Below are 20,413 nucleotides of genomic sequence, written 5' to 3' on the forward strand. Positions count from 1 at the left end.
CATCGCGGACCGCTGAGCCAGCTGAGCAAATGAATGAGCGGAGCAACAACATGAGTGTGAAAGAGATGGCCTTTCGAGTTGTGTGCTTTGAAGGAAAGTGGTGTAAACTTGAAGAGGTGGCAGTGTTGTTAGCTAAGCTTAGTTTCTTAAAATTTCTTCTGAATCGCTTTTTTCTGAAGTGGTGGTGAAATTGGTGAAAAAATTTTTCTATCGAGATTGGGATTACCGTTACGGCTGCCGCCCTCTAACTGCACTGGTATTGGTGACGACACCGATGACAGATGTAGATGAAATGAAAGAGAAGGAAAATGCCGCTGCTGTCAAGATGGATGCGTGTTTGGTCAAAGTGATCAGTGCTGCCATTTTTTCGAAAGAGACTAAGTGAGACAAACATAGGTGTCTCAAGTCGTTGCAGTGGACAAAACAATTCCAACGGATGCCTAAGATGATAAACTTGGTGAGGACTTTCCATTATTATAGTATTTATTTCAATAATATTGAATATGCCGATTAATCACATTACACATAAAAGTTTAAACATTAACTAAGTATGCTTTTTGAATCGGTCGTTAATATTAACTTCTAATTCTTACATTCAAATAAAACAAATGAATAAATAAATAATTGATGTTCATTCTGCATCGCTGTAAGAGTTTAAATTCAAGATTTTAATTATGCGTTAAATTACTTTTAACCTCGAATTCCGCTTAAACACATGATAAGTTATAGAAAAATATATAAACATCGCTTTACTCTTACAGTCGATAGCATGAGTTTAACAGCAGACATGTTAAAACTGTGTTTAATCGGCATTGTTTTTACCTGAGGAAATGGTTGTTTTAGTATTACTACAGACAATTTAATCATGCACGGCTTCGTCGCGTTGTATCTGCCGTGGCTTTAAATCGAATATATATAAATCATGCATCTTTTATACTGTACAATCATCTGTATAAGTTTAATAATCAAAAAACTAAATCTACTTGACTCGCCCGCAATACCTTTCGGGGTATATCCTAGGGTTCTACCTCTCCTACTAACATTGAGTCCAAAACCTCCCTACAAACATCTATACCACTAAGGTGACGTAGGGGTCCCTGCGCACTTTAGATAGGTGTTTACTAACATTCCGTCATTTCCCCGAGGATAGCTTGGACCCGGCGTGGACCCCCTTATGCCCTGGGCTGTATTACACACTCATCAAAAGATGAAAACATGGTATCTCCCGTGTTGGATTATTATTCCGGATGAGGGTCTAACACAACCACACCAAACAGTGGGATAAGCGTTGTGGAGCCTTCCGGTGGTGGGGCGTCCTCCAAATGCTAATGCTAATGCTAATCTTTAAGGCCGTTGCAAATATTTTTCAAAGTTTATGTCGCCCCCCCCTTCAAAATTGGTCCGAAAAATCAGGGGGCAAAAAAAATATTTTTTCAAAAAACATCAAAATTTTATAGGAAATAGAAGTCTACCCAACTGAAAACCATTAGAAATGCATTTTCCTGCGTTTAAAATCATATTTAGCATGTTTGTGATCGATCAAAAATATTTTTAATTTTTGTGAAATTCCTATATCCAGCACCGCAAAAAAAAATTTTTCGACGAAAAAAAAATCTCTTCAATACTTGGATATTTTGAAAACTAATTATTGCAAAACAACTGGGCAGGTGTGAAATGCATTTTAAAACATTTTTTTCATTCAAATGTTGAGACCATGGCTTGTTATTTGAATTTTATATATTTTTTATTTTTTTGCCCCCCCTCGACCCCGACCAGAGTCGAGGGACATAAACTTCAAAAAATATTTGCAACGGCCTAAGTGATACGAAATGTACCAGGTTTAGTAGTTATTAAACAGAATTGAACGATATCCAAGACATTCAAAACTAGACTCCTTTTGCATGTCTTGTATATCGTTTCGTGAGACGCCAATACTTACAAATCGTCGCTGTCGTGCTAACTTGTCGTACGTGCATTTTGGGCAAAATTGAGTTAGCAGCTCACAATGCCTCACTATTTGACCTTTACAGATCCCCAAAATTCGATTGTAATCCTGAGATATTCAATAAAAAACCGAAAAAAAAATCTGTGCATTTTGTCATTTTTCATATGAAAGAAGTTTCAATCTTGTCGTGCTATCTTGACAGGGCCTGAAAATTGATGTAAGTGCGACAATTGACCAAAGGGATTGCAGGTCAGAACGTGTTTGACACAGGAACGAGCTCGACTACCGTAAACATTTTCAGTTATAACTCGGTATTCCAGCAACCAAACTTCAGGACGACCACAGAATGATCAACCAAACAAAACGTGTTTGTTATTGTTTACATTGCGTGCTCTCGTTTTTGTTCATTCAAGGTCAAACATTAAAACGCGTTTTTCTCGGAATGTCTAAAAGCGACGTACGACAAGTAAGCACGTCGGCGTCGAATTGTAGGAAAAAATGTATTCACAATAATGAAGTCACGCCACCTCACGGTGCCGCTTCCCCAAGACCGAGATCGGCGTGTCCGATTGAGTGAAGGATCTCGTTCATTTTAATTTCCAAGCATCCGAGCATCCTATACCTAACTTGGTTCAGCGCACACAAAACCTGGCTTGACAATGATTATAGTTGAATTTGAGGCAAATCTCGGCGCACCATTCTGTGAGTGTGGGAGAGAGAAAGTGTTGCACAACAATGGCCGATCCAAGCTTGGCCACAACACACTCCGTCCCGGAAGATGAAATGAAGCGAAGCCCGGGGATTTGAATATTGGAACGAGGATTCCTCCAGGTTGGTCAACGTGTGCTGAGCACACATGTGCGGTTGACAGGTTTTAGATTATATTATGATGACGGTGTGGTGGAATTGGGAGATTTTTGAGCAGTTTTTTTTTTGTTGATTTGAAATTTAGCTGTAGATTGTTAATGGATTTCTCAACATATGATATTTTTTTTAAGGCATCAAAATTTCAGATTCCGTCACCGCAAAAACTAGAACTCCCACTCCAGCAACCCTAAAAGCCTGGACCGGTGACGATACGAGAGACAACGCTCTCCACGGGGATAAGTTTTATGATAATTAAGGCAAACAACGAGGTTCAACAGTGTCCGGCCTTAGACGGTGGAAAACGGGATGGGGAGCTCGAGTTTGACGCGAATGGACAGCCCGGACAGGACACTATCTCGGCAGGTTCGGACGGAACAGACGCACATGTCACGGTCAGTTTCGTGTGCCATTTTGAACGAGGAAAGAGGGACTTTGGAGAAGATCCCAGCACTGCTAGAAGTTCGTAATGACAGTGAAGTGTATAATCTTATGTTTGATTAAGTTTTGAAACAGATAGTAATCTGGATTACGACATGTTGCCGTAATGATGGTGAAGTTTTTGTCGGATGGAGTCCGTGCAGGGATATTGTGTGTTACGGAATTTGACAGTTTGGTACAACAGGTGCGCTTGACGGCTTCCTGTGGTGTTAATTAGATTCTTTTCATTTTCAAAAATATGGGAAAACTATTCCAAATTTGCAATAATTTCAACCAAGATGTTCGTTACGGTCTCGTCCCTTTTCTTGTCCAAATTAAAACATCTAAATCCGTTGACTCTTCACCACGAATCCACTGAACCAAAACTCGCCCGCCCTTATCGGGCTCCATATTTATGCCTTTCAGATAGACCAGACGGACGCACCAAGACGCGCCAGCACTTCCGCCGGAGCGTGACCAGGAATCTACCCCCGAAAAGAAGATCCCGATTGTTTCAAGGCACGAACAAAATTATGTGCACTTCCAAAGTGGACACACCAAGAGATAGCAACAGAGAAGTGAAAAAAACCCTATTAAACTATAAATCTCCGACGAGGGCGACTCTCTTGGCTTGAAGTGGTCCCAGATTATCAGGCGAGCGTAACGGAGTTGCCAGAAGTAGTCCTGCTTCGTTCATTAGCTCGGGCAAAAGGGGGACGGCCTCGTACTAATGTTGTTGTTTCTGACCACTCTTGAAATAGAAACGCAGAGAGAAATGGCAAAACTCCGGAAATGTGTCGTGTGTAAGTGAATAAATTGGAACCTGAAGAAAGTTAATGATCCTGATAAGGAAAAGGGGGTGATAATTTTGGCCCCGGATTCGTGTAATGAAAACAAAGCTTAGTGAAAGATATTGGATTTGGCTAAGCGTATTCTTGAGACAAGGGGGAAGATGAAGACGATACGGTTGTCTTGTGTTTGTGTTTTATGGGTTGATTGGCGCATTGGAATCCGATTAATTAAATTCATGCCGTTGTCTAAGAGTGTGTCGAGTTGGATTTTCTCGCAACATGTGTCGGCTGTGAATGTGCTTATCTGACTTTAAGATTGTTGCCTGGCGAAATCTTCACAGCAAAAAATCCGATGGTAAAATCGCATGCAAAAGCATGCACATCACCTTCGTCAAAATAAACACCTAATATTACACACTGCATGTACAATTTTTGCAAAAACAAAAAAAAAAGTTGCAACCGACGGAATTTAAACCCAGCACCAACAGTAAGGACTGGCGCCTTAGCCCACTCGGCCATCAGACCGAGATAAACGCATATATGAGCTTGACATTTCGGTCAAGTAGGTTTCCCATACTGATGCATGATGGGCTATATATTTCAGGGTGTAAAATCACATAAAATTGCATAAAATAATGCAATATTTATTTTACACCCGGACCTTTTACACGCAGCTGGATTACTACTTTTTTAGCTGTGTTGTGAAAACAGAAATTAATAGCAAAAAAAGCATAAATGAGTTTTTACAGGTTCAAAAAGTAGATAAAAGTTTTCATTCAAATTGGACATGGTTCCAACAAACGTCCCTCGTCCAATCCAGAACAACAAAAGACGCCAACAAGCATCTCAACAATTTCGCAAATACATATTTCCCACTTCAATGCTCACCGGGAATGTTTTCATCTCTTTGTCCAACTCGTCGACGATGACTTCCTGTTAGTCGAGGCGGAAAAAAAGCGTCCAGAAAACTCAAAATACCCATTATCATTATCACGAATTTCTCCACCTCCCAAAATTGCACTCCAAGTTGTGGCAGTCCTGTTTCCAGTCAACCAGCGGTGCAGGCCAAGTGGAAAACCCTCTTTCATCCGCTTCTCCAAGTTGGCGAGGAAAATCTGACCCCTTCTTGGCCACCTGCCAGGCTGGCCACCTCGTAATCATCAATCCGTCATCCATTACACTTGACAAATCCTGGACAACAATGGCCTTATGTCTACCAGCCACAAAGGAACCTTTTCAACCTGTGCGGCGCACATCAGCGAATTGCAAACGAGCCACGACCGCGCCCTTTTTTCCTGAAAAAAGTACTTGAAAATGTTTAAAATGCCCCATCGTCGAAAAAAAGTGCAGAATTTGCCATCCGGGAAAAAAGCGGAAGGTGAAATGACCAGCTTCTACAATCTGAACGAACAATTGGTACAGTCGATTCGAGCAAATTTGTCTAACTTCAGGCACACCCCAACAGTAAGTTATTCGCCTAAAGGTAGGCTACCGCACGCAAGAGTTGACTGTGGTGCCCACTTTTGAACCGTTTGAATGACTCTTCAAAGACGAAAACGCATCCCTCCGACAAAAATGAGTACGATTGCACGGAAAAATTTACATTTTCCTCACCCTTCCAACCATTTTTTCTTCCTCTCCATTGTTCACTTTCAAGATTTTCCTTCCCCGTGACCACTGTGAAAGACGCGAAAATCTCCCTCCCACTTGAAGTAATATCGCTTAAGTGACCAAAGACCGAAAACTTGAAAATTGAAAAGAAGATATTCAACAGCTTGGGAAACATTCGGCGCGAACCTGGCTGTGTGGCCCACAATTCAAATATTTGTTGATACTTGAGCACGATTTGGAGGGAAAAAAATGAGAAAGAGAAAAAAAAATCATTACCAAGATGGGTTTGATCCACTTTGCACTGACGCCGTCGTCACGCGGATAAACGGGGAACCTGTGCCAAAAAGTAGGGAAGGGTGGTGGTACCTTTGCTCGAAAAATGAGAATCTTGAGATGCGGCGTCAAAAGGGCTTGTAAACTTTTTTTTCCTTCTTAGAAAAATAAATTTAAAATGGGGTAAAATGATATACTTATATTTTTATTTTTGCTATCAAATAATATTTAACTTTTTCAGAATGCTCAGTTTAATGTTTTTCAGTTTTTTGTTGTTTGTGTTGTTTGTGTTTTTGTGTTTTTGTGTTTTTGCTTTTTTGCTTTTTGCTTTTTGCTTTTTGCTTTTTGCTTTTTGCTTTTTGCTTTTTGCTTTTTGCTTTTTGCTTTTTGCTTTTTGCTTTTTGCTTTTTGCTTTTTGCTTTTTGCTTTTTGCTTTTTGCTTTTTGCTTTTTGCTTTTTGCTTTTTGCTTTTTGCTTTTTGCTTTTTGCTTTTTGCTTTTTGCTTTTTGCTTTTTGCTTTTTGCTTTTTGCTTTTTGCTTTTTGCTTTTTGCTTTTTGCTTTTTGCTTTTTACTTTTTGCTTTTTGCTTTTTGCTTTTTGCTTTTTGCTTTTTGCTTTTTGCTTTTTGCTTTTTGCTTTTTGCTTTTTGCTTTTTGCTTTTTGCTTTTTGCTTTTTGCTTTTTTGCTTTTTGCTTTTTGCTTTTTGCTTTTTGCTTTTTGCTTTTTGCTTTTTGCTTTTTGCTTTTTGCTTTTTGCTTTTTGCTTTTTGCTTTTTGCTTTTTGCTTTTTGCTTTTTGCTTTTTGCTTTTTGCTTTTTGCTTTTTGCTTTTTGCTTTTTGCTTTTTGCTTTTTGCTTTTTGCTTTTTGCTTTTTGCTTTTTGCTTTTTGCTTTTTGCTTTTTGCTTTTTGCTTTTTGCTTTTTGCTTTTTGCTTTTTGCTTTTTGCTTTTTGCTTTTTGCTTTTTGCTTTTTGCTTTTTGCTTTTTGATTTTTGCTTTTTGCTTTTTGCTTTTTGCTTTTTGCTTTTTGCTTTTTGCTTTTTGCTTTTTGCTTTTTGCTTTTTGCTTTTTGCTTTTTGCTTTTTGCTTTTTGCTTTTTGCTTTTTGCTTTTTGCTTTTTGCTTTTTGCTTTTTGCTTTTTGCTTTTTGCTTTTTGCTTTTTGCTTTTTGCTTTTTTGCTTTTTGCTTTTTGCTTTTTGCTTTTTGCTTTTTGCTTTTTGCTTTTTGCTTTTTGCTTTTTGCTTTTTGCTTTTTGCTTTTTGCTTTTTGCTTTTTGCTTTTTGCTTTTTGCTTTTTGCTTTTTGCTTTTTGCTTTTTGCTTTTTGCTTTTTGCTTTTTGCTTTTTGCTTTTTGCTTTTTGCTTTTTGCTTTTTGCTTTTTGCTTTTTGCTTTTTGCTTTTTGCTTTTTGCTTTTTGCTTTTTGTTTTTTGCTTTTTGCTTTTCCTCTGTTTTTAATTTTTTGTTTATTTTTATCTTTATCAAAACAAAGTAATCTTATTTATTTTACCTCACAGCTCCATTTAAACCTTAATGGAACCAACGGCATTCTTAAGGCACAAACATCTTACATCAGCAGTGTAACCGAGCAAAATAAAGATGCACGTGTTTCAAGTGGATGGTGGCTCTTGAGATGATTTTCTTTCCGTTCTAGATTTCTTTTTTTGTTGCTCGCGTTCTTTGTTGCAATTTGCATACTCTGCTTCGATACTCTCGAAAAATATCACAAAATTACTTACACCTGGCTTGATGGCGATTGTCTCGCAGTGCCTTTGTCTGACATTTTTGTTTGCTGTTTTGAACTTTTTTTCTTTGATGTTTCAAAAATAATCATTTCATGTAATGGATATGACTTTTTTGCTTCTTCCTACCAATATTTCACAAAATAAATCTGCTACGTCTATTTAACAACTTCCCGATTTGTTTAAAAAACTGTTGCACCCCAAAATTCCATCAATCAAAATCCGTTCCCCACGACCTCACCAACAACCTTCCCAGTAAAGACGCCACAGCTATTCAATAATTCAAAGCTTCCCATTCAATTTAATCTACTCCGACACCCTCGCACTGGAAAAGAACTTTCTCAAAAGAACAACAAAATCACTTCACACATCCTATCGGCAGACCCATCTTTCCACCTCATGCTGCCAAGGACATGTTCTTAAATTTGCGTGGTTTATCCCTTGAAGTTCACTGTTTTAAATATTGGCATATTAAATAAATTTAAATTATTTTTTTTATGTGTGAAAAAGTCACTTTTTGATACAATTGAGGTAGAATTTTATTAAAATGATTTGATTCTCTAACGATACAACATTTTAAATTCAAAATATTGGAAAAAAAGTATTCGAAGTACAAAAACTGAACCTTTCAGGGTTAACCCCGTTCCACACTACTAACCAGGGTTAAATTTATTGCCCTTTTCACTCGATTTCCCTTTCCGTCAAGTCGCCTCAAGAAAACCGCGACCCCTAAATAGTTTTCTCCACCCCAACCTCCCGCAAAAAGGACCAACTTTTCACTCATCTACTCTATCAACTGCTGTATTACCATTCATGTGTTGGTTTTGCTTTTCGTCGGCCAAAGTGTCACCGGCACACGTCACTTAATCATCCATAATTAATGTGTCAATAGCGGGCTCGTTTTCTTCTTCTTAATCTTAGCAGCAACGTGGTGTGACATTTGGCCCACGTGTGTGTGGGAGGGCGCCTCGTGTCATACAAAACCACCCTTTTCTTTTGTTTCCGGCTTTCTTTGACGACGATGTCGGCACAAGGACATGATTTTTAATAAAACTAATTACTTGTATGTGTCGAAAGGTTTGAACCGAAGGTCGCCTTTGTTGGGACATTAAATTTAAACTGTTGCGGTGCGGTGATGAGGGAGTTATAAAGAGGGAGTGTCTTGCTGATATACTACTTTGGTGATTTTATGTTTGGATCAGAGGTTCTAAAAGCTAGAGAAAGAAATATTTACTACATTTCTGTCAAAGTTGTACTTTATCTCAATGAGCTTCTTACAAAGTTTTTTGTCATATTGGTCATGTCTATAACATAACCTCTTAGACATTTTTTGGAAGCTGTGTTCAGACAAAAAAAATGTGTTCTTCATTTTTAGTTGATTTTCAAACTTGTTACAAATTCGTTTACTTCCCTACAGCAATATCTAGATTTTTGGCATTTTAAACTTGAAAATATAAGTGGACTCGTTCTTAACTACCCCTGAAAACACAATTTTCTTAGTTTTCGCATCAGTCAAGAATCCAACGAAAAATCTCTTTGATGTCAGAAGAAACACAGTTTGCAACCCCGCATGTCATGCCACCAGCCAAAGGTCTCCAAGACCAAAAATTATAACCCTTTTCGTCGCTTCTAACGCTCACTGGTAAAAGGATTAGCCTTTGGGACGAATCCTGGTCTTTTTTCCGAGACTTCTAAGCAGTGATGAGTTTTAATTAAACTTTGCCACAAAGTGTGCCGAAAAAATCCCACCCATTTTTACCCGACGCATTCCAAGGAAATTGTCTAACAATTTAACTCCAAAAGCACCTTGTAATCATCGTCGTGTGAGTTCGTATGTGGAAGAGAAATTAGCATAATTGTGTAGTGTTACAGGACGGTCTTGTAACTGGGCCGGAAATTGGGTGGTGGTAATCATTACCTGTAATGATGACGCCATTACAACCATTTAAATTTCGCACTAACTTAAATTGGCCCCTAAATTGACTAGAAGTGCGTGCTGCCCACATACGACGTCGATTAACTGCCTTGTAGTTAATTGCTAATTATGGGGGGCCACATTACAACTCGGAAGGAAGGTTGGACTGCAGGCTGAATAGGGACAGCTTTTACGGGAAAGGATATGATTTCCGATTAAGGAGAGTTTAATAATAGAGTTTGAACTTCCACTTGATGAATTTCAAATATATGATTCATGTAATTGCGTAAAGTTACAACAAAATTATGCCTGCTTCAAATAACCAACATGCCACATTAGAACAGTACTTGTTCGGTAACTGAGCTTAGAAAGTAGAGGGGACTACCGATGCATAATACTTTCGTGATGAAAAAAAAAGTTACTCAAATTTTTAGGCAATGCTTGCTTTTAATGTTTCTTTAATTGTAATTTTACATTGAATAAAAGCTTAAAAAAGCTGTCGTATCCAATAAACCAGCAAATTACAAATTTATTGAACTTCATTTATGCATCTATAAACCCCTTGGTCATTTCAGCTTGTTTTGGTTTTTGACGTTTGTCTGCTTTTAACTGGGCTACGGCCCAGTTATCAAACACCCAGTTAAAAAGCTGCCCAGTTAAACAACTTAGGTTTTTTTATCGAATTTTTTATTTACAAAAATGGTGTATGAAAATTCGAAAATCTATATCTTTTGAAGGAATTTTTTGATCGATTTTATGTCTTCGGCAAAGTTGTAGGTTTGGATATGGACTACACTGAAAAAATATGATGCACGGTAAAACAAATTTTGGTGATTTTTTATTTAACTTTTTTCACTAAAACTTGATTTGCAAAAAAACACTTTTTTTTTATTTTTTGATTTGTTTTAGAGGACATAAAATGCCAACTTTTCAGAAATTTCCAGGTTGTGCAAAAAATCTTTGACCGAGTTATGAATTGTTTAAACAATACTGATTTTTTCAAAAAATCGAAATATTGGTCGCAAAAATTTTTCAACTTCATTTTTCGATGAAAAATCAAATTTGCAATTAAAAAGTCGATATGTGAAATTTTGATAAAGTTCACCGTTTTCAAGTTATATCCATTTTTAGGTAACTTTTTTGAAAATATTCGCAGTTTTTCATTTTTTTAAATTAGTGCACATTTTGCCCACTTTTGAAAAAAATATTTTTGAAAAGCTGAGAAAATTCTCTATATTTTGCTTATTTGAACTTTGTTGATACGATCCTTAGTTGCTGAGATATTGCCATGCAAGTGTTTAAAAACAGGAAATTGATGTTTTCTAAGTCTCACCCAAACAACCCACCGTTTTCTAATGTCGATATCTCAGCAACTAATGGTCCGATATTTTCAATAATAAAATATGAAACATTCGTGAAATTTTCCGATCTTTTCGAAAAAAATATTTTCAAATTTTTTTTAGACCAAGAATAACATTTTAAAAGGGCGTAATATTGAATATTGTCCCGCCCGTGTGGATCAATCGGACCGCGCACTGGACTCACAATCCAGAGGTCGCCGGTTCGAATCCCGCGGAGGGCGCTCTAAAATTCTTTGTGTAAATATGGGTATTCGGCGCCGTCGCTCCGTGCCAAACTTTCATACACTTAGGAGCCCAGGGCGGTGAAGTCCTTGTAAATAAAAAGGAAGACACTAGTGGTTGGTACTAGCAATGGTGGCCGACAGCTATAAAGTCAACTTCGTTTGAATATTGAATATTTAGCCCTTTTGAAATGTTAGTCTTGATTTAAAAAAAATGAAAATATTGTTTTCGAAAAGATCGGAAAATTTCACGAATGTTTCATATTTTAACATTGAAAATCGGACCATTAGTTGCTGAGATATCGACATTAGAAAATGGTGGGTTGTTTGGGTGAGACTTAGAAAACATCAATTTTCCTGTTTTTTAACCTTTGCATGGCAATATCTCAGCAACTATGGGTCGTATCAACAAAGTTCAATAAAGCAAATTTCACTAAAGTACATTTTAATTGCAAATTTGATTTTTCATCGAAAAATGAAGTTGAAATTTTTTTGCGACCAATATTTCGATGTTTTGAAAACAATCAGTATTGATTCAAAAATTCATAACTCGGTCGAAGATTTTTGCACAACCTGGAAATTTCTGTCTTCTAAAACAAATCAAAAAATTAAAAACGTGTTTTTTAGCAAATCAAGTTTTAGTGACAAAAAGTTAAATAAAAAACTAACTTAATCCACCTATGTGGTTGGTACCTTCCTCACTATTTTCCAACAGTGGGTGATATGTGATATGATGGGTTTGGACACAAATTTCGTCTGATTTCGTTAAGTTCCGGAATACAAAATACACACATATCACTCAAGGGCTCATAAGTGGCATCTTAAGTGGTCATAGCTTGAGACAGGGTTGCTAGATCTTCAATGTTTTAGACAAGTTGGAAAGGTCTTTCGATTACCTTACTAACGATGGGTCGGATGATGGATCCGGACGTTGTTTACATACATTTAAGTGAGATCCGGCTACAAAAAAAGTACATAAATATCACTTAAGTAGTCAGAACTCGAGACAGGTTTGCCAGATATTCAATGTTTTAGACTCGTTGGAAAGGTCTTTCGATTACCTAACCAACGATGGGTCGGATGATGGATCCGGACGTTGTCTACATACATTTAAGTGAGATCCGGCTACAAAAAAAGTACATAAATATCACTTAAGTGGTCAGAACACGAGACAGGGTTGCCAGATATTCAATGTTTTAGACTCGTTGGAAAGGTCTTTCGATTACCTAACCAACGATGGGTCGGATGATGGATCCGGACATAGTTTACACACATTTAAGAGAGATCCGGCTACAAAAAAGTACATAAATATCACTTAAGTGGTCAGAACTCGAGACAGGGTTGCCAGATTATCAATGTTTTGGACTCGTTGGAAAGGTCTTTCAATTACCTAACTAACGATGTATAACATGATAATGTTTGGTTCAGTTTACTGCCATTTATTCAACTTCCGAAAATATGCGAAAACACATTTTTGCCTTCCTCACCTTACTGAGGAAAGGCTATAAAATCACTCGAAAAATGAACTTCTTAATTCGACCTCGTAGACCCACCTTTACGTATACCTATCGACTCAGAATCATGTTCTGAGCAAATGTCTGTGTGGATGTGTGTAGGTGGGTGGACAAAAAAATTGTCACTCGATTATCTCCGGACTGGATGAACGGATTTTGACCGTATTAGTCTCATTCGATCCGTCTTGGGGTCCCATAGGTCTCTATTTAAAATCAGCAAGTTTAGTTAAGTACTTTAAAAGTTATGCTAAAAAAACGATTTTGGCGTATGTCCGGAAGATTGTAAAAAGGGTGGTTTTTGCAAGAAACCCTATCATGTTATACATTTTCAGAAAGGTATTAAAAAGACCTTTCCAATGAGCCCAAAACATTGGAGATCTGACAAACCTATCAAAAGTTATTACCACTTAAGTGTTATTTATATACTTTTTGGAGGCCGGATCTCAGATATTTCAATGAAAATGATGTCCGGGTCCATCATGCGACCCATCGTCAGTTAGATAATCGAAAGACCTTTCAAATGAGCCTAATACATCGAGGATCAGACAACCCTTTCAAAAGTTATTAGCACTTATGTGTAATTTATACACTTTTTGGAGGCCGGATTTCAGATATTTTAATGAAAATGATGTCCGGGTCCATCATGCGACCCATCGTTAGTTAGATAATCGAAAGACCTTTCAAATGAGCCTAATACATCGAGGATCTGACAACTCTTTCGAAAGTTATTAGCACTTAAGTGTAATTTATACACTTTTTGGAGGCCGGATCTCAGATATTTCAATGAAAATGATGTCCGGGTCCATCATGCGGCCCATCGTTTGTTAGATAATCGAAAGATCTTTTCAATGAGCCTAAAACATTGAAGATCTGACAACCCTATCAAAAGTTATTAGCACTTAAGTGTTATTTATACACTTTTTGGAGGCCGGATCTCAGATATTTCAATAACAATTATGTCCGGGTCCTTCATGCGACCTGTCGTTAGTTAGATAATCAAAAGACCTTTCAAATGAGCCTAAAACATCGAGGATCTGACAACCCTTTCAAAAGTTAATAGCACTTAAGTGTTATTTATACACTTTTTAGAGGTCGGATTTCAGATATTGTGATAAAAATATTGTCTGAATCTTCCATGCGAACTATCGTTGGATAGGTTTTTTTTGTCAGACCTTGCCGATGAGCTAGAAATATTGAAGGTCTGCGAACCCTATCAAAAGAAATGAGTAATAAAGTTGATTTGGTATCATGTTAAGGGGGAATGTTGCTATATTTATGAACTTATAAATGTGAGGAAGGCACCAACCACCTAAAGGTGGATTCAGTAACGTTTTATACATAACTTTTGAACTACTTATCGAAACTTCAAACAATTCAATAGCACCGTATGGGATCCTAAACCAAGTCGAATGCGACTGGTTTGGTCAAAATCTGTTCAGCCAGTGCTGAGAAAACTACGTGACATTATTGGTCACATACACACACACATACACACACACATATACACAGACATTTGTTCAGTTTTCGATTCTGAGTCGATATGTATACATCTAGGTGGGGTTTCGAGCTTTAAATAAAAAGTTCAATTTTAGAGCAGGATTATAGCCTTACCTCAGTGAGGAAGGCAAAATCACCAAACATTTTTTACCGTGTATAATTTTTTTCAGTGTAGTCCATATCCATACCTAAGACTTTGCCGAAGACACCAAATCGATCAAAAAATTCCTTCAAAAGATACAGATTTTTGAATTTTCATACATCGTTTTTGTATGGACAGCTTCCAAATTTTTATGGAAAATTATATGGACAAAATAATGATGCAAAATGGCTTCTTTGGGCACCAAAAAAGTTTCAGTAGGATTAAAAAATACAAAAATTAAAATTCTAAAAAAAACTAACTTAATCCACCTTCCTCACTTTTTACCAACAATGGGTAATATGAGCGGTTTGGACACATACTTCAACTATTTTTTTTAGATCCAGAAAAATAAGTACATAGATATAACTTAAGTGGTAATAACTCGAGACAGAGTTGCCAGATCTTCAATGTTGTGGACTCGTTGAAAAGGTCTTTCAATTGCCTAACCAACAATGGGTCGGATGATAGATCCGGACATCGTTTACATACATTTAAGTGAGATCCGGCATCAAAAAAGTACAAATATATCACTTAAATGGTCATAACTCGAGACAGGGTTGCCAGATCTTCAATGTTGTGAACTCGTTGGAAAGGTCTTTCAATTGCCTAACCAACGATGGGTCGGATGATAGATCCGGACATCGTTTACATACATTTAAGTGAGATCCGGCATCAAAAAAGTACAAATATATCACTTAAGTGGTCATAACTCGAGACAGAGTTGCCAGATCTTCAATGTTGTGGACTCGTTGAAAAGGTCTTTCAATTGCCTAACCAACAATGGGTCGGATGATAGATCCGGACATCGTTTACATACATTTAAGTGAGATCCGGCATCAAAAAAGTACAAATATATCACTTAAATGGTCATAACTCGAGACAGGGTTGCCAGATCTTCAATGTTGTGAACTCGTTGGAAAGGTCTTTCAATTGCCTAACCAACGATGGGTCGGATGATAGATCCGGACATCGTTTACATACATTTAAGTGAGATCCGGCATCAAAAAAGTACAAATATATCACTTAAGTGGTCATAACTCGAGACAGGGTTGCCAGATCTTCAATGTTGTGGACTCGTTGGAAAGGTCTTTCAATTACCTAACCAACGATGTATCGGATGATGGATCCGGACATCGTTTACATGCATATAAATGAGATCCGGATACATGTGAAAACACATTTTTATACATAACTTTTGAACTACTTATCGAAACTTCAAACAATTCAATAGCGATGTATGGGACCCTAAACCAAGTCGAATGCAACTGGTTTGGTCAAAATCGGTTCAGCCAGTGTCGAGAAAACTCAGTGAGAATTTTGGTCACATACATACATACACACACATACACACACACATACACACACACATACACACACACAGACATTTGTTCAGTTTTCGATTCTGAGTCGATATGTATACATGAAGGTGGGTTTTCGAGCTTTTAATAAAAAGTTCATGTTTAGAGCAGGATTATAGCCTTACCTCAGTGAGGAAGGCAAAAGACCGATTTCGTACACCCAAACGGCGGTCGCATGATTGTGATGAATGGCGGCATGAAAGTATATCAGAATCTGCATGAAAACTGTCCTCATGCATTTTTTTGCGATATAGGGGTATGACATTTTTGCCCGTTACCGACAATTTTGACTTTACCGTCCTCTTTTTGGTTGTATTTCACAAAAAAACCCTTATCAGAACGAGGATTGAACCACCAACTTCTTGGTTAGTGATCCGACACGCTACCACTGCGCCATGGACGCTTGATGAAATGTGAGTGAAAGAGCACCAACATAATCTTCTCTCTGGAGTGTTGCTCGGAGACGGGCCAGCATTATATGTGTTGGTGAGAACTGCAGATCGCTGACATGTTTACACGCGGGCAAAAAAGAACTACGGGCTTGCTGCAAAAAATGTTATAAAATGTGACATTTTCTGCAGCAAATCCACTGTTACAGATTTTGAGATATATTTTTCCTTTGGGTGTAGAGAAAAACTACAAGGAGAAAAAAGGTCGTGGTTTTCATGAAAGCATGTTCATGATTTTGGAAACTGTTTTTTCTCTGTTTATCATTAATCATTGTTTGTCGACCAAGATGACAATGATAGGATATATATATGATAAATAGTAATATAAATAATAGAAGACAAATTTGTTTAGATCGACATCCGGCAAATGATTTTGGAGTCAGAGCTCACAATCCCAAGTTGGAGTCTGCTCAAGAAGTCTGAGTCGGTAGTGTTGGGACGTCGTCGTCGTGCTAACTTGTCGTATGTGCATTTTGGGCCAAATTGAGTTAAGAACGCCATTTTGGGCAGCTCACAATGCCTCATCTGTTGACCTTCACAGATCCCCAAAATTCGATTTCAATCCTTAGATAATCAATGAAAACCAAAAGCTCCGAAATTTTTTGTCACTTTTCATATGAAAGTAGTTTCAATCTTGTCATGCTATCTTGTCGCTCCCTGAAAATTGATGTAAGTGCGACAACTGGCCAAAGGGATTTCAGGTCAGAACGCGTTTGACGCACGTACAAGTTAGACTACCGTAAACATTTGTAATTATAACTCGAGACTACAGCAACCAACTTCAACCAAACTTCGGGACAATGCACATAATGGTCAGCCAAACAAAACGTGTTTGTTATTGTTTACATTGCGTGCTTTGTTTTTTGTTTATTCAAGGTCAAACATTAAATAGCACGACGACGTCGAGGAGAGCTTAGAGCATACATGGAAACAAATAAATTCTCGAAATCGTGACTTTCCCTTACAAACTTCAAGGGCTTAGAGGGAGGGGTTCCCGTAGTCATAATGAGCTCAAATTTGGAATTTAGCCTAGTGATGGGTCAATCTTTGCTTTCAGGGGGGTAGATCTGAAAAAGCTCGGATTTGGACCACCCTACTACTCATGAATAAATTACTTCGTGGTTCTCATATTCATGAACACAATTCACGATTTTTCTGTATAATTTGATAAATGTTGAGATACTTGGATTGGAGCCGGAGTCTAGAGCCGTATTGCTAAACAGATTTCGGTAGATCCGTGGTAGATTTTCTTGAAATAATTCGTTAGCATTGAACTGTCAAAAATCCACTTAATCATATATCACATTGATCACACCAAAAACTGTGGTAGAAAATTATTTAGCGGTATTTATCGCAAATCAATTTTCACAGTGTGATGCCAACGAGAAATTTCAAGAAAATCATAGTGGTAAATGAAAATCGCTTCAACAATATAACTTAGATGTAGATCAATTCAGTACAAGCTGTGATTACTGATCATTCCCCCGATAAGGAATCGTTGACCTGGAAGTTAAGCGATAAGCTTCGATCGATTAAGTTATTTAATCATACAAAGTAAGAGCTCCTACTCAGTTGGCCTCTTCTATTGGTTGAGTAAACACATCAACCACTCTCGAAGTAGCATGTTTCGCTTACTTCTGACCCTAGCCATCGCCAGCCACCTTGCGTTGGCCCAACGCGACTCATTGGTCGAGAAGATCCGACCGCTGGCCCTAAGCTGGACTCCGGGAGCGAACCCGTTGCCACCCCACCAATACCTGTCCGGAACTAAGCGTAAAGAAAACGCTAAACGTGGCCTTCCGCTGGGCATCCTGATCGCGAAGCAGCAGATCGATCTGCCGGAACAGTTTGACGCCCGCGAGCGTTGGCCAGAGTGTCCCAGTTTGAGGAAGATTCGGAACCAGGGCTGCTGCGCAGGTTGTTGGGCTATTTCAGCAGCGGAGACTTTTACTGATCGTTGGTGTATTCACTCCGGAGGAAAGTTGCAATTCTCGTTTGGGGCGTTGGATCTGCTGTCGTGTTGTCCTAAGTGTGGTGAGGGTTGTAGTGGGGCCGGATATCTGGGAAACTCCTGGCTGCACTGGGTTCGACAAGGTGTGGCCAGCGGTGGTCCGTACAACTCCAACCAGGGTTGCCATCCGTACCCGTTCGATGTTTGCCACTTGCCCGACGAGCAGGACGACGCGCCCAAGTGTGACCTCAAGTGTCAAGCATCGTACAACGTGACCAACGTGGTCGACGATCGGCGCTTTGGTCGGATCGCCTATGCGGTGTACCCAGAGGAGACTGCCATCATGGAGGAGATCTTTGTGCAAGGTCCGGTGCAGGCTTCGATGGACGTATACTACGACTTCAAGGCGTACCGGACGGGAGTGTATCGGCACGTGTTTGGTCCGCAGGACTCGGAACATGCCATCAAGATCCTGGGCTGGGGCGTTGAAAACGGCGTCAAATATTGGCTGTGCAGCAACTCTTGGGGTCAGGATTGGGGTGCAGATGGTGGATTCTTCAAGATCGTTCGCGGTGAGGATCACTGCGGCATCGAGTCCAATGTGCACGCAGGTTTGCCAGATTACAACAAGCGGAGCTGAATTGAAGATTCGGTTAACCGAATTCAAAATGGTAATTTAATCAATTAAAAGTTCCTTTTAGTGTTTTATTGAATAAGAATACATTCGAGTAAAAATAATGAAACAATTGTTTCTTTCCACTTTTTTCAAAAAGCGGTTCTACACTTCTCTTTCACGTGACAAAAAACGTGCTCAAAATTAAACAAAAAAAAAAGTCCGCCAAGCAATTTCAATCTACCCTTCTCGTCCACTGGCAAACGTTCCGCGGGCAGTGATTAATTAATCACTGGCGACCATTTGTCTCTGGGCAACACTTTCGATCCTGTTCACTAGCTGTAGTCCGTCACCCCTGTTTGGCGAGATCCACTTTCAGAGCAGATTACATTTCTGACATTAGAATGGTTCGAAAAAAAGCAAAAAGCAAAAAGCAAAAAGCAAAAAGCAAAAAGCAAAAAGCAAAAAGCAAAAAGCAAAAAGCAAAAAGCAAAAAGCAAAAAGCAAAAAGCAAAAAGCAAAAAGCAAAAAGCAAAAAGCAAAAAGCAAAAAGCAAAAAGCAAAAAGCAAAAAGCAAAAAGCAAAAAGCAAAAAGCAAAAAGCAAAAAGCAAAAAGCAAAAAGCAAAAAGCAAAAAGAAAAAAGCAAAAAGCAAAAAGCAAAAAGCAAAAAGCAAAAAGCAAAAAGCAAAAAGCAAAAAGCAAAAAGCAAAAAGCAAAAAGCAAAAAGCAAAAAGCAAAAAGCAAAAAGCAAAAAGCAAAAAGCAAAAAGCAAAAAGCAAAAAGCAATAAGCAAAAAGCAATAAGCAAAAAGCAAAAAGCAAAAAGCAAAAAGCAAAAAGCAAAAAGCAAAAAGCAAAAAGCAAAAAGCAAAAAGCAAAAAGCAAAAAGCAAAAAGCAAAAAGCAAAAAGCAAAAAGCAAAAAGCAAAAAGCAAAAAGCAAAAAGCAAAAAGCAAAAAGCAAAAAGCAAAAAGCAAAAAGCAAAAAGCAAAAAGCAAAAAGCAAAAAGCAAAAAGCAAAAAGCAAAAAGCAAAAAGCAAAAAGCAAAAAGCAAAAAGCAAAAAGCAAAAAGCAAAAAGCAAAAAGCAAAAAGCAAAAAGCAAAAAGCAAAAAGCAAAAAGCAAAAAGCAAAAAGCAAATAGCAAAAAGCAAAAAGCAAAAAGCAAAAAGCAAAAAGCAAAAAGCAAAAAGCAAAAAGCAGAAAGCAAAAAGCAAAAAGCAAAAAGCAAAAAGCAAAAAGCAAAAAGCAAAAAGCAAAAAGCAAAAAGCAAAAAGCAAAAAGCAAAAAGCAAAAAGCAAAAAGCAAAAAGCAAAAAGCAAAAAGCAAAAAGCAAAAAGCAAAAAGCAAATAATATTTCTCATTTTATTCAAAATTAATTTTGTTAATTATTGAACCAACCTATTTCTCCAAATTTTTCCCGACACTTTCCTTCCCTTTCTGCCGAAAGCAGCCCCCAAATAGACGTTTCCACGTGTAACGAACATTGTGTAGGGCGCGCGACACGTGTGGAAAAGGGCCATAGATTCGTCAAATGAATGTCCTGTCGATGGTGATGTGAGCCCGGGTCGTGTTTCAATGAATATTTTGGCTGCTTTTGTTTTTTGTTGAGCTCAACTTTCATGTAACCAATTGGGTGATGGTTTTCACTGGCGATGGTTTTCTAAATTAATTAAGTCTTCGTAATATAATGGATCCATTAGCATGTAGATTGCAATTTTGCGTTTTTTTTCAATTTTAAATGTTTTTTTTTG

General features: G+C 38.0%; 1 protein-coding gene across 1 annotated transcript in view; it reads left to right on the forward strand.

Annotated features, from left to right (window-relative positions):
* Window positions 1-18,689, forward strand: part of LOC120419684 (cathepsin B-like) — a 38,840-nt gene extending 20,151 nt beyond the window's left edge. The window contains exon 3 of the mRNA XM_039582471.2: window positions 17,720-18,689. Coding sequence (XP_039438405.2) covers window positions 17,720-18,689 — 970 coding nt within the window. The remainder of the gene's footprint in view (window positions 1-17,719) is intronic.
* Window positions 18,690-20,413: the final 1,724 nt, after the last annotated feature.

The sequence above is a fragment of the Culex pipiens genome, chromosome 1 (genome assembly GCF_016801865.2).
Source record: "Culex pipiens pallens isolate TS chromosome 1, TS_CPP_V2, whole genome shotgun sequence".
Lineage (NCBI taxonomy): Eukaryota > Metazoa > Arthropoda > Insecta > Diptera > Culicidae > Culex > Culex pipiens.